The 15,661-nt window shown below is 37.2% G+C and overlaps 1 protein-coding gene across 2 annotated transcripts in view; it reads right to left on the bottom strand.

Moving 5' to 3' along the window:
- Positions 1 to 360: 360 nt before the first annotated feature.
- LOC115421622 (paired box protein Pax-6-like) overlaps positions 361 to 15,661 on the bottom strand; it is a 36,589-nt gene continuing 21,288 nt past the window's right edge. For both annotated transcript variants that reach the window (XM_030137596.1, XM_030137597.1), the window contains 9 exons: positions 10,853 to 10,983; positions 10,096 to 10,311; positions 8,971 to 9,133; positions 6,556 to 6,684; positions 6,049 to 6,131; positions 2,447 to 2,597; positions 2,010 to 2,104; positions 1,746 to 1,887; positions 361 to 1,130 (listed from right to left, as the gene is read on the bottom strand). In XM_030137596.1, coding sequence (XP_029993456.1) covers positions 1,045 to 1,130; positions 1,746 to 1,887; positions 2,010 to 2,104; positions 2,447 to 2,597; positions 6,049 to 6,131; positions 6,556 to 6,684; positions 8,971 to 9,133; positions 10,096 to 10,311; positions 10,853 to 10,983 — 1,196 coding nt within the window. In that variant the 3' untranslated portion in view covers positions 361 to 1,044. The remainder of the gene's footprint in view (positions 1,131 to 1,745; positions 1,888 to 2,009; positions 2,105 to 2,446; positions 2,598 to 6,048; positions 6,132 to 6,555; positions 6,685 to 8,970; positions 9,134 to 10,095; positions 10,312 to 10,852; positions 10,984 to 15,661) is intronic.

The raw sequence follows: 15,661 nt of genomic DNA, 5'->3' as shown, positions 1-15,661 counted from the left end.
CAACATTCAGTGTTTTGTGATGGAGAGATACCAATCGAAAGGTGGAAAGTATCTACAGCGATCTGTTTCACTGTCTTCACAACATTATTGCCAATGAGAGGACGACTCATCTCATTAAGATGCATGACTGAGCATTACAGAAAATCCTTCATCCGGACTTCCATCAGAGTGATCATTACTTAAATGTAATGTTCCTGTTTATTTTTTATTTTGCTGTCATTTTTCTTTGGGCAGATGAAAAATGAACTCCCCTGAGATAAACAAAGCTTAGTTGAAGCCTTAAAAACACAATTAGCTGTGAAAGGTAATAAACACAGAAAAAATTAATACAATTTAATCTAAATAATTTCGGGAGTCGTGTTTATAATAGAAATAACTTTATTTTGGAAATTTCTCTCAGGCCACTGAAGAAAACAAATACTTTACACATGTATTAATAAGAAACAGACTAAAGTTTAAGACACAATTTTATGTTTACCTCATAAGCTAGCTGAGTGCTTTAATGACTTCAGTTAAATTTCAATAGGTGAAAAACTTTGGGATTTAAAGCTCTTAGCCACTCCATGCCAACCATGGGTTTAGTCGAGTCTAAGAGGCCTCAACAGCTTGCAGATTACATCGAGGTCAATGTTTTACTATAGCAAACACATATTACCAATCCACACTGTGAAAATCTGTACACATTTCAAGCTTGGCTTTTTTTTCTGATCAAACACATATCAGCTTCAATTCATTTCAGTCAGCCTATTTTGCTTTAAAATCACTTATTATGGTATGATTATGAATGGTGATGTTTCCCTCTGAGTCCAGATGGGTGTGAACATCACTATTACTGTGTTTTATCATGGTGACGTTTAAGTAGTCTAATAAAATGTAAACAATGTTTTGTCACATCTGTCTCCAGAATTTAGTTTAAATTTGCTTACAAGCAGTAATGAGTATGTCACTGTCTAAAGTTTTTAGACATTCAAGCTGTAAAGTATACATTGTTCACAGTTTGATGACCCCATATGCACTGTGCTGATCAACAGAAATGAGTCAGGATCATTGTAGGCGTGGCCAGTACTGTGACATGTCTCCTTCACTTCCTGGAACTTGGACTGGAACCGAGACACCAGGTGATATCAGCCCTGATAGATAGATAGATAGATAGATAGATAGATAGATAGATAGATAGATAGATAGATAGATAGATAGATAGATAGATAGATAGATAGATAGATAGATAGATAGATAGATAGATAGATAGATAGATAGATAGATAGACAGACAGACAGACAGACAGACAGACAGACAGATATATAAAGTTAAACAAAGTGATCAGAATACTTTCACAATCTACTTAAACTTACAAATGTCTCTATTTAATGATCATGTCATAAGACAATTCAAAATGATAGGTCCATAAAGTCCACAAAGAATGGATTGTACCAGCTAATTGACTGTACAAATATGGGATGTGTAGATGCATCGGCACTGATGTTGTGTTTGTTTAGCTTTCTGTGTCACAGCATCTCCAAACTCCAAAAGAGGTTGTGCACTGTTACATATGTGGCACAGTAGCAGTAGTGTCATTAACACCAGAAGACATCTGTCAGCATACATGTTTTTAACAGCATCATGTTAAGTATTCAGACCTAAAACATTAATGTGATTAAATGGCTACCATTATAAGTCTCATCTCATTTATAGTTTTGTGCAGATTGAAATACTATGAAGTACCAAAGAATCACCAGTGTTTCTACCTGTTGATGATGTTGCAGAAGATGTCATTGACTGACTGTTAATGTGTGGTTGCATGTGTGGGGGGGTATAGGTCTCATAACTTCTTCCATTTACAGTTGTGCTGGTGGGCAACATGCAGGAGTAAGAGGACTGACTGGATACCTGAGAAGAATTAAAGTAATTCACAGTGATTATTATTCTTGAAGTCAAAATCTATACTTACTTACATACATACAAGCATTTTTCCCTAGACGAAAAGGTCAAGAGTTAAATATTTATCTTACTTGCATAGGTAGGCTGGCGGCCATACTGAAGCTTGGCATTGTTGGAAGGCTGTAGCTGTTGGACAGAACTGAGTCCGACCTCCCCAGCATCGACCCTGAACAGAAGGTCCAGATGCAGAGTACATTTAAGACTCAGAGATTTGTATAAAACTACAGACAAATAACTAAACCACATTTGAACCAAGTTTTTATGCATTAATGAGAGCAAATTTATGTGTACATTTTGCAAAGACTCAATAATCACTTAATTAAAACTTTTTTCTTGTTTTGCTGATGGACCAGCATTAAAATAAAAACACTCATTTCTGACTGCAAAGAATCTGAATATCAAATAACCTTTCTAGCAATGAGCATCCTCCAACCTGATCATATGTAATTTTCCCTCTGATTAGACAATAATGTATTGTGGTTGTAGTGCAGCGTGTTGTCGTCACTACCTGGTGTTGCAGCCTGTGGAAGAGGCTGGTAAACATTGCTGCTGAAGCTGCTGCTGATGGGAATATGGCTGGAAGAGTTGGACGCCTGACGACGCTGATTTCTCAGTTTTTCTTCTCTTCTCCATTTTGCTCGTCTATTAGAAAACCAAACCTACAGCAAAAACATGATTAAAGCTGTTTTTACCACAAGAACTCATCACACAATTGTTTAATTTAAACTTAAATGAAACAGGGGCATCTCTCCATGAATGTTTATGTTATCAGATTTTAGTTTCTATAAATAAGGGTCCTCAAGGTGAATTTCTAACAAAAAGGTACGCAACGTGCTCAGAATTCTACAGCCTTTGATCAGTGCAATCAACATAATGTGAACATTATACACTCATATTCTTACATGTCTTAATTACGTGAAATATACAATCAAAACTCGTCATTTAAAGATTATGAACCAAATCCACAAAGAATGGGTTTCAGCCACGGTTATGAATGGCATTTCATTTGTCCTTGTAATCTGCTGTTCCAAGAATCTGTTGCATAAAAGATTTTTAAGTCCAGAATGAACCACAGAGAGTAGTAGTATTTTACTATTAATACTTTGTGGGCCGGATGTACTAAGATCCCAATTTGCATGTAGTAATTTGAGTTTGCAATCTAAAATTTTATGTGAGGGGTTGAACAACAGTTTGCGCGTGATTTCCTAAGATTGCTTGAATAAATGACAACAGGTGCAAAGTCTATTTAACCCTTGCCCTATTTAAATGAAGATTTTGTGTAGTTGCGTGGTCCTGGTTGTCGTCATGGAGACAGTACACTGAAAAAACTGCTCTGGGATATGCCAGCACTAATGGCAACAGTGTGCTGAATGATCCAGATGCACGGATACTGTATGTAACGCGATACTGTATGTAACGCTGGAGGAGTTTTGTCATAGAAGGTATTGCATGACTCCTTTTTGTGACTGGCTCCAAATCATCCCCTAGGTCATCTAGAAGTTCTAAAATGGCATTGCTGGGCAGTGGCGCTGGGTTCATTTTAGAGGTGGGGGTTGTTGGATTGAATGACTGTCAGGTGCAAATGATTTTGTGACACTGTAACCTAATGTCGGTGCGTATTTTTAATCCCAATCATCAGTGAAATGGTAATGTGTACGCGTGTGTATGTGTGTGTGTGTGTGTGTGTGTGTGTGTGGGGCATACGTCTCAATTATATTTTCTTCCATCATTCCAAAAATGTTCACACGAGGGTGAAAAATGCACTCTCTGGATCTTGTTTCATCGTTTTGATGTTTCCTTCTTGCGACAACAACCGCAGCCATGTGTGCACAATTACGCATACAAACCATTTGCACCTCCCTTTGAGATGTGTTAAATATAGATGCAATTTCTATGAGCAAAATTGCTTTCAGGTTTAATACATCATTTTTCACTTAATATGTTTGCAATTTCTTCTCCCAGCACACACACAATTGTGTGTAAACACCCCATATTGCATATTCATTGCAGCAAACGCACTAACTGGATGCAAACGCGCTATTTTGCGCCTTTGAAAAATGCAACCCTTAGGGCCTGATTTACTAAGATCGCCAATAACGGGTGCAAATGTGCTTGCTATTGATTTGCGTGTCACGGGTGATCAACTAAGATTGCCTGCACAAATGGCAACAGGTGCAAAGTCTTGGAGACCGCCCTCATTAAATGAGGATTTTGCATGCGCTACTGGTTGTCGTCATGGAGACAGTCCACTGTAAAAACTGCTCTGGGATATCCCAGCACTCATAAATATGAAGTTGTTCTTTTTCCACACAGAAATAGGTGTTTCTCTGTTGTTGTTTATCAGTGGTGAAATGTGATATTAGTGAAATAAATACCTCCTCTCTATATGTCGCTTTGTATAGTGAATGAAAACTTTTAATTCTGTGGGCATGATAAAACAAAACAAAACAAAACATCCACTTATGTAGCCGGTTCAGGAGTCCAGTCACAACACCGTGGACAGCGCTGTTTGTGTGTGTGCGTGTGTTGTGCAGCACCTGTTCAGTCGCACGCGCATGCATGCAAGACAGAGAGAGAGAGAGAGAGAGAAAGAAAGAAAGAAAGAGACATCTCTCAGTAGTCAGGTCCAGGCCTAATGGTGATGTGCCACTGGTGGAACCAGGCGTGGGGGGCAGGCCCATAAAGTGGGGGGCCATATGCCTCGCATTATTTTTTTTTTTTCTTCCGTCATTCCAAAAATGTTGATGTGATCAGATCAGATTGGTTCTCTGTGTTTCCTTTGGTTGTGCCCGTGTCGCCTCCTCACCACAACAACTGCAGCCTGTTTTGCACGAAGCTGTGCCAGTTAAAACCTGCCTTTCAGACACGCTAAATATAGATGCAAAATCAGCCACCACAATCAGTTTCAGGTTTGGTAAATCACATTGCGCAAATAAATATTTGCATCTACTCCTCCCAATAATTTTGCGTGTTCTGGCAGAAACGCCCATATTGCATATTCATCAAGGCAAACACGCTAAATGGGTTGCACAAGCTATTTCGCCCATTTGAGAGGCGCAACCTTTGGTGCATCTTGTTAGTAGATGAGCTTCAACGTGTTTTTTTGTGCGCAGTCAAGTTTGCGCTTGTTTTTATACGTGCAAACCTTTAGTAAATCAGCCCCTTAGTGTGCACTGTTAGCAAATCAGTTTGTAAGTTTTTTTTGAGTGTGCAATGAGTTTGCACATGTTTTTATACACGCAAACCTTTAGTAGATCCGGCCCTGTGTCTTTAATACAGTCTACTGATATTCATTCATTCATTCAATTAGACAGTCTACTGACATTTCTGTCAAAATAATCTACAGCTCTGACTTTTTTTCTGATTTTAATTCAGTGTCTTTCAGCTATTATTGACTCACTGCCCATACTGACACTTAGAAAAATGTCCTGAATATAGTGAAACAGGAGGGAAATATTAAAATACACAACATACTGACAGTGACAGAGGGTCAGTAGTGATGGTTAAGCAGGATTATTATTGTTAGAGTCTCTATAGTGTTTTTAAGGAAAATTTTACATAATTTCCCTTTAACCAAATTTTCAAATTTGGCACAGCACTTTTGTGACCATTATGGACCGTTTTGTCTCAGTTGTTTGAATATTCTCACATTTATTTCCATGTAAATGGCACAAACACACTAAGGTATTATGCACTTGAAACTGCAGTGGCAGCAAATTTCAGACTTTGCAGTTACGTAACCAACTATGCGCTATATTTTTGTGTTATTTGTATCAGCTTGACAGCTGTAAATGAGGCACAAACCTTTAGTGGATATTTTACATTCAACAAAATCTCAAAGAAAACATAATGTGCTTATTGAATCTAAATTGAAACAGACACATTTTCCAGACTCTTACTGCCAAAATATCTGATCCTCTTATGGAGCATCTATAAGTTGCAATCGTAGCCTGATTATTCTTGTCATAAAATTTTTTGTTAAAAACAAAGCCTGTCCTGGTGCATATTCTTCCATTGACTCTTCTAAGATACATTTGGTTGATTCTAATGATGAACCGCTGCAAGACTGAGGCCAATCAGAAAAACAAACACAGACATGTATGAACCTACCTGTATTCTGGCCTCTGGTAGGTCAATTTTATTGGCAAGGCGTTCTCTTGCGAAAACATCTGGATAGTGAGTCCTTTCAAATTCTGAAATAAAGATAAGATAAGATAAGGTAAGGTAAGATAAGATAAGATAAGATAAGATAAGATAAGATAAGATAAGATTTTTGATCCCACCAAAGGGAAACTGCAGTGTTTACAGTAGCAAAAATACAAAAGCCAAAGTGCAGAAGACAGGCAGAAACATACAAGAGGAAAAAAAATATAAAAGAGAATCTGCTATTTATATTACTTTTCCTGTACATACATAGATATTATTTAAATTTTGCATTAATAGACATTTGTTCTGTGATTCCAACAACAGAGGGGAAATCAGAGTAACCTCATTTAACAGTGTGCTACTGTTCATTTCATGTGTTTTCCTTTTGTGAAGGCATGGTGGCTGTCACCTGACTCTCAGATCATCTGTCTAGGCCTTTACTATTTCCTCATCTATAGAGAATGTATCTACCTTTCTCCAGTGCTTCGATCTGCTCTTGTGTAAAGGATGTTCTGTTTCTCTGTAGTTTCCTCTTTAGTTGTAATCTCATCTGTGTTTCTGAGTCGTCACCGTTCTCTCCTCCTTCTGTCTGTGGACGCTCTGCATGAATCAACCAATTGAATCAATAATCAATCACAACAATATCTGGGTGTATTTACCACAGAAACCAGTATAGTTGGTAGAGTTAGATCTAACAATGAAAGTAAGACATTATGATGAAGGATTTTAGGTTAATTAAACCTTTTGAGAAAATGACATCATGCATATCATACATGCTGCTCTCAAATACATGAACTGAAGATCAAATTCAATAAATCCAGTAAAACAGTCAGTTTTAAAATGGAACAACTTAGAGATTATTAGGTACCCTGTTAAAAATGTCATAATTAATGTAGAAATTTCACAAATAAGTAATAAGTAATTATATCTGATAATAATAAATAATAAATATATAATGATAATTATATCTGATAATTATATCATAAGTAATTATATCTAAATAGTTTTTGAATAACGTTGTAAAAATTAAAATTTTTAAATTCACCACAAAAAATAAATAAATAAATAAATCTCTTCAGGTTTCAGAGGGTAAAATATTCAAATCCTTTTCTCTCTTTATTTGAGGAATGTTGATTTTAATTTCAACAACTTTCACAAACATTGATGCTTTTGTGCCAAATCATGATTATGTCCATCTCTTCACATCTCAAACAACATTACATTATTTTAACTCACTATTAATCCTGGCTCAACTTTTTATCAAAAAATACAAAGTGCATTTTAATATCATTGCTTTCTTTTATAATATGTGTTTTCTCTGCTTTGTCAACTATTTCTAATTTGGAGTGGAATAACAAAAGTTGTCTTATAAATTTTGAATAACAGATTTAATTAGATAAAACTGTTCCATATGGAATGAAAACATTATAAGATTTCTGATTTAAAGCTTCCCATCTCCTATGAACAATGACAAACTGAAGTAGGCTAAAATAATCATGGACGTTTTTGATCTACTCCAGGATGGTATGATGCTTTTCTCACAAATTAATTAGTGCATTGAGAGTGAAGGTGGAGGGCAGAGAGCAGATCTACAATATGTGATTTGTGAGCAGACAGTAGTTTGACTTCAGCTCCCCATGGAATGCATGTTATTTGTGGTGCTAGCCTAATTATTCATTATTCCCATCAGACAGAGACTGAAAAACAGAATGAAGCCATTGCTCAGTGTCACAGCCAGTCAGGCAGAAAGAGAAACAAATGAGACGAGACGCCTCCTCTGCCATTCACATGCACGCACGCACACACACGCCTGCACGCACACACACACACAGAGGCAGCAGCCATGGTAGTCCTGTGCATCTGTTGTAATCCCAGGATGGTGAAGGATGAGGAGAAGGAGCATATGAGCTCATTTAATATACCAAATGGGGCCCCGAGCTCCCCGCTTGAAGGAAAAGAGAATGAAAACGCCACAAATGTGTACATATAGCAAAGAAACATTTAACCTTCAACATATCCTCATAATCCATGACCTGCAGAAATTCACATGGTCTGGTTTTTGGATGAATTGTACAATCACAACAGGAAATGTCAAATATGTGAAGTGGAGGTTAGTGTTAGGGTTGGTCGTACAACAACCTAAACCAGAACAAAGTTGTGACCAAGATCAGAATCTATTGAGACCAAGACAAGATCAAATCAGTGACAGGTTGAGACCATGATGATCAGAGTAAGACTGAACCAAGACCATTGCATACATTGCAGGGCAATAATGGTTTACCTGGATGAGTAAAAATAAACAAAAATATAGCATAACAACAACAATTTGTCACCACATGTCATGTCTCTTCAATGTCTCACAAGGCTAACACTACTTTAGCTACATACATCAAAATCTACGTATCCCTTATGTTGCTAATAGCCTACCCACATCACAGACTTCACAGATGTCTGAGATGTACAATTAATATTCACTTAGTCTCTGTGAGAGGTATCTGAAGAGTTTTGGTTTGCTGGATTGGATTGGATTGGATTGCTGATTTTTCCTAACTAGCTTACCTAACACCAGTAGTGAAATAGGTAGTGACACAAATCTGACAGTTTACATGATAACAAGTCTTGTATTATAGACCCTGCTGTTCCATTCATTGTGATTTAGTTTGTCACATTTTATCTCACCTGATTTGGCTGATTTCCCTTTCAGAGACCGTGAGCTGAGTTAAGTTTTGACATCAGATCAGATCAGGTTACTGATCAAATATGCAAAATGCCATTTAATGAAATCTCTGTAACTCATTAAACATCATCACTGTGCAAAAAAACACAACTTAAAACATGCTTGCGATGGTACTTTGGTTAATAAACCCAGGACCCTTCAGTTCTTACCTGGAGCTGTCAGTGTGGTCCCTGGGTACCACGCTGATCGCCCTCCCCACGTTGACTGGACGTTGAGCATCTTAAGTTTGTCAAACATTCCTTCACCTCCTATCGTGCTGAATTGTTGCTTGTCACTGGCCAAGTTCCTAAGTACACGATTTATTGATGACACCTGGTAAACATCACAATGACATGATTATATCAGAGGGTATTTGAACTTTATTTTAATGGATGACACCTACATCAACTCGCGTCCATGTTACTTCTATATCACTGAGTAATATGAATGGCTTGGTTTTAAAGAAGATGCTAAAGATGAATATTTCAGATGGAAATGCTTCACATTATAGCCTTGTTAACTTCAGTTTTATCTGACATAAGTGATTTTACACTTTTAATCAGGAAGGTCTATGATGAGGTAATATGTGGGTTATTTGTGGGCAAATTTCATACATTATATTTGACTGCAACAGCATTGTCACATTATGTTTGAAGTAGTGGATGCAGAAAAAAGGGATGGGTGGGGAGAGGGGCAAGAGAATGGTGGGGCCCAGGGTCAGAGCCTTGGTGGGGATTCAAGGGGGCAAAGAAATGCTTCAAACCACATAGAACTTTTTTTTTTTAAATTATTATCAGATACTTATAAAATTAATACAATTTAACCTCACTAATGTGACCACTTTTGTAACCACTGCAAAGAGTTGGCTTTAATAAGGTTGGCCTCAGTTGTCGCATTGAATTCCATTGCATTCCAAATAATTTTAAATTAGAAACAACAGGATACAATAGAAGTATAGGCCTATGTTTGACAGCCTTGTACGATTCAGTCAATCACTGGCTGTGTTCTGTGGCAGCTCCAAGATATTTAATATTCAGTCCATGCAGTTGTATAGTTCTCACTGTATAATAATACATTACGGTCTATGCCCGTTTGTTTTTTCTGGAATGCACACCCAAATTTTGCTTGAACAGACAGTTGGCTCTTAATGATTAGACTTTAGTCTGGTTTAGACTGAACTCCCTTTACATTATAGACTATTGTCATAAATGGCGTGTATGTAGTAGAACCCACCCCCTCTAATACAAGAGAAAGGAGATTGGGGGTGGGGGTGAGGGGGGGTGATCTCTCCTTACACTGGGTATGTTGTCGTTGGTGCAGATTCCCTCTGCCAGCAGCCGGTCTCTGATCTCCCAGGCAAAGATGGATGGACACTCTCTCTTATACTGAGCGATCTTTCCCACCACCTCTGGAGTGGCCACTCGGGGTTTACTGCCACCGATGGCACGTGGTCGGATCGAACCTGTCTCATAATACCGACCCAAAATCTTGCTCACGCAGCCGTTAGAAACCTGGAAACACAGTACATATTACAGACAGATGCTTAAAAGCATTCAATTATAAAAGCTTTTTGGGGACAAACATATATATGATGAGGTTAATTGGTATACATAACATTATATAACACATTGTTTACTTTCATTTAATGACCCAAAATTAAAGTGGATGGTTCCATACATTTTCTTTGCTATAAAAACAATGGCCTTAATGAAGAACAAGTGGGCAGAATACCTCTTATTTACATGATCTTATACCAATCATTCATTAAAAAGAAAAACAAAGTGGAGCTGGAGGATTATCATCCTTTTGGATGTCAATAGGAGGTTTAATATTTTACCTTCCATAACAAAGCTCATTCACAACACAACAAAACCCAATGGAAATTATCTTCATGTCAGTGATTACATAACAGTTTAATAGTATCAGTATCAGGCCCTATTATAGCCTCTTTATGGACTTGGTAATCCAGCCATGCCTAAGACTCCAGTAAATGTACTTAAACCCACACTGAACCCATGGCTTCATATAGTTGCTGTCACTGGGATAATTTACCTGAAGTATTCTGGAAATGTCACAGGGTCGAGCTCCACTGTGTGCCAGCTCCACAATCTTTTGCCTGGTGGAATCAGGTAGAGGTCTTCCATTGACAAAAACACCTCCAAGCTGGTTCACCCCACTGTGACCTACATACACACACAGTACATGCAATAATAAGACACTGTAGACAAATTCAACAGTGATCTGATTCAGATGTGTAGGGAACAGGAGGGACCCAGGTCAGATGATGATCTGCTGGTAAACCATATAAGTAACACTGAAGGAACCAAATCGTCTGATGATATAACAGTTCACATCAAACATTAAGGGGATGAGGATGAGTACAAACAGTTAAAATTTTAATGCATTATATGCGTTTGGGACGCATATATATCAATCTTGAATTGAACAAGTTGCAAGCTCACATCACCGGTGAGAATAGATTTCATGCCAAATATTTGGGAAATAAACAACCTAATCATTTCAAATGAAACCCCTCCCCTGGGTTTTAATTGGCCAAAGTCATTTAAATAAACACTAATACTGGTGATTTTTAAATTAAATTTAAGTCAGATTTTTCTTTAAGGCATTGCACACCAAGGACATGATTCCAAAAGGAGTGAATATTCTGAATGTAAGCAGTTCACACCAACAGTAGTGACACTTTAATGAAAAATTGAAATGAAACAGGATTGGATTCAACATCAGCTGGGTCTTTGTCAGTAACTGGTGTGTCCAGTCTTCGACCAGCATCCACATCCTCTGGGTCTGTGTCCAGTGTCCAGGAAAAAACAAACTGTTATATTCAAAATAAGTTTAGATGGAAATCAACATATGATATATGACATCCAGTTCATTCGAATGACTGGTTCATGCCTTTATTAGTGCTGTGAAACCTGGATAAAATCCTTGTTTTTAGAAAAAAATTTATATGCTGCTTTTTCACTGCTAAATATTCGCAGACACTCACAACTTAAACGTGTTCAAAAAACACTGACCAAAAAAATATCCCCAGTATGTGAAGGCCTTGAATTATTTGGGCCTGGATTTGCATCATTTTGAGTTGATCAGTCCAGTGAACGAAGGACTGAACAAGAACATACACATCAGCTTCAGTACTTTGTATTCATCCATTGAAACTGTTCACTGTTTTATTCATGTTGCTTTAACTTTTCTATGTGAGAAATTGTGTGTGTGTGTGTGTGTGTGTATCTATCTATTTATCTATCTACCTATCTATCTATCTATCTATCTATCTATATATACATATATATATATATATATATATATATATATATATATATATATATATATATATATATATATATATATATATATATGTATGTATGAGGTGGGCCGAAAAGTTCGTAGCCTGACTAAGAAGGACTTATTCCACAGCAATGAAACTTGGCATACATTAAATTCAACCTCTCCAGATACTAATTGCATGGTTTCCTTCCAAATAAACCCACATTGGATAAATAATTTAGGACTTTGAAAAGTAGTACCAGAGACATTTCGTGAACCATCCGTAGCACCGTGGTCTTATCAAATGTCTGCAGAAAAAGGGGTTAGCCCCCAAGGACATTCATGCTGACATGGTTGCTATAGGGGATGATGCTCCAGCTTTATCAACTGTGCAAAACTGGGAAGCTAATTTCAAGAGGGGTAGAAAGAACGAGGGAGGGGTGAAAAGCAAGCATTTTCATGAAATGTCTGTAGTGCTACTTTTCAAAGTCCTAAGTTATTTATCCAATGTTGGTTTTTCTGGAAGGAAACCATGCAGTTAGTATGAGGAAAGGTTGAATTTAATGTATGCCAAGTTTCATTGCTGTGCAATAACTTCTTCTTAGTCAGGCTAGGAACTTTTCAGCTCCCCCTCGTGTGTGTGTGTGTGTGTGTGTGTGTGTGTGTGTGTGTGTATGTATGTATATATATATATGTGTGTGTGTGTGTGTGTGGTTGTGTGTGTGTGTGTGTGTTTACAATACTTCATCAGCTCCTTTATAATATAATATAATACAGTATAATAATGATATCTAGACACCTATAAGGAAATTGAGATTGACCCTGAACATCTCTGTCTAATGTGTCAGTTTCAGTTTGTACTGAAACTGAGACAGTTTCTAATGTACTGTTTATGGTGTTTCTGTACTAGAATATGTTTCCATATATTTTGTGCCCCCACATGAAACCATCTGTATTCTAAACGTACTGAACCACAAAAAAGTAAAGCCAGCATTTCAAGAGCTAAATAGTGTTTTGTGATCAACATATGAGGGTTTGACATGTTTGCCTCAGCAGTATTCTGTCCATACAGGTTAAGTAGGGATTTACGCTGAATCAATTGTCTATTGTCTGTTAATGGCACTGTGCGGGGAAGCATATTGAGGATTTCTAAACCTCTCAGCAGGAAATTAACAAATCAAACAGGCAGCTAGGAAACATACACATGAACACAGGCATCAGCATGAGGCAAACGATTACAATTATCAACTAAAAGCAATTTGATGGTGATTTCCCCTAAATAAGTATATACCAAATGGAAAAGTACTGTGAGAAATCCCCATTTTAAGAATTGAGCTTTGTCATCTCTTTATTTTATTCACAATGTTAATGTAATGAATATTTTATATTAATAGTTTTATTAATGTAATTAATTTCATGATATTATCTAACTGTATCCAACTAACAATTATACATTTGACATCATCTGAGGTACATCAAGTTTTGTGACACAGAGTACCTAGTACCTGTCCACTAGTACCTGTCCACACCAATACCCGTGCACACCAATACCCGTCCACACTAGTACCCATCTATACTAGTACCTGTCCACATTAAAACCCATCCACACTAATACCCGTCCACATTAGTACCTGTCCACACTAGTACCCATCCACACAAGTACCTGTCCACATTAGTACCTGTCCACACTAGTACCATCCACACAAGTACCCATCCACACTAGTACCTGTCCACACTAGTCACAGTACACAGTTACAATAACATTTTAAATATTTGATATATGTTGACAGTTTAAAATACGCTTTACAAATCTCATGAAAGTAAAAGATTTGTTAAACTCAGTAACAGGTGTATACACAAATCAAAATGTCATATGCACAGCAGGGCAATGCTTGAGTAGAGGGATGACTTTCCACAGCCCACATTAAACTTTCCTACTGGCTAATTCCATTAAAGGAGCCTTTACTGAGCCTCTAGAATAGGGTGACCAAACGTCCTCTTTTGCCTGGACATGTCTTCTTTTCACATCCTGTCCAGAGCATCCGGACTAGTGATGGGTGATTCACGAACGAATTGTTCAAAAGAATCTATTTATTTAAGTGAACGAGTTGAATCGATTCAAAAACGCAACTGAACTGATTCAGCAACACTGTTAATATTTTGCTTATTATCACATAAACTAGTCAGAAACACTCATTAAGTCAGAGGCCAGGGCCGGCTGCTGGCATCAACACTCTATGCGGTTGTTTAGGACCACAACCACTGGAGGGGGCCACACGATCAGTGTGTGATTTGCTTTTTGACCCTCTCTTTATTTCAACATACTGTATATCACAATCACTGTAACATATCAATTAAAAAAAGCATATTAGTAAACATACAACTTCAGGAGTGAAAAATAAACCAGTAAAGTCAGGTTGTGACTTGTTGCTCGCTCCTCTGTGTGTAATCATGATTTATTATCACTAAACCTGTGTTTAATTACTGCACTTTGAAAAACTCACTGTGATACTGCACATTTCAGCAGCAGCAGCACTCCAGGCAGGCAAGTTTGCCAAGTTTGGCCTCTGAAGAGATTTTTCCCCCCACTGAAAGGTTTAATGTGGATAATGTTTCTGCCACATTACTTTGTTTAAAATAGCAGTGTTGCTTTTATATGCACATTTGATTTCTAGGTAAGGTACATGAAACAGTTAAAGTGTTCTTTCTGTACCAGTTCTTAAATCTGTAAAACTAGATGTAGTCTTGAGAACTGAATGTATTCTTGGTTCTTATCTATAATTTGTACAAAGTACAATTACCTCTTATAGTCATAAGGTGCCATCTTTAATGCACATAAGTATGTTTGATGTTTACATGTTAATATTTAAAATTTTCCGCCAACAGAAAGTGTGTGTTATTTTATTGTTTTGTTTTGTTGTGTTTCAAAATAAAACTTGGTTAAATTAAATCAGTGTGTGTATCAGTACTTTTTGAACATTTTAAGCACATTTCAACAATTCCACCATAATAATGATAGCTGTGATAATTTTGGTCACAATAACTGTCATATGAAATTTTCATATCATTACATCCCTGGGTACATTATAATGTGACTGTTTGTTTAATCTGAGTGAATGAAATGAATCAATCTGCCGTTTTTTCTTGCTAGCACGCAGCATTGCAGCTATTCTAAAAATAGCATAGTGAGAAGACTTTCATGTTGTATCCAATATGTCAGCAACACTGTCAACAGTATCATCAGGGGGTTATTAAACTTAATAATAAGTAAGCTAGCTGGTAAGCTAGCCAGGCTGTCATGCTTAACTCTGCAGCCAGGATAAATCAGCTGCGGGGTGGGGATAACAAAGACCCTCTGCTGGCTGCGTGTCACGACATACCAGAGAAATGTGAAAAGTAGACAGCGAAAACATAGCTTTTAATCAAGAGTGGACTATAACCAGACTATTACAGGCAGTCCAAAAACAGTATGTCTCAAATAAGCACACATCTTTTGTAATATTATATTATATAATCAATCCATTATATTTCAGGATGCACATTTTTCTCAAAAACTCTCTGTTATGTATTTTATTT

The sequence above is a fragment of the Sphaeramia orbicularis genome, chromosome 6 (assembly GCF_902148855.1).
Source record: "Sphaeramia orbicularis chromosome 6, fSphaOr1.1, whole genome shotgun sequence".
NCBI lineage: Eukaryota > Metazoa > Chordata > Actinopteri > Kurtiformes > Apogonidae > Sphaeramia > Sphaeramia orbicularis.
Note: the sequence above shows the minus strand (reverse complement) of the source record. Positions and strands in the feature narration are given on the sequence as shown.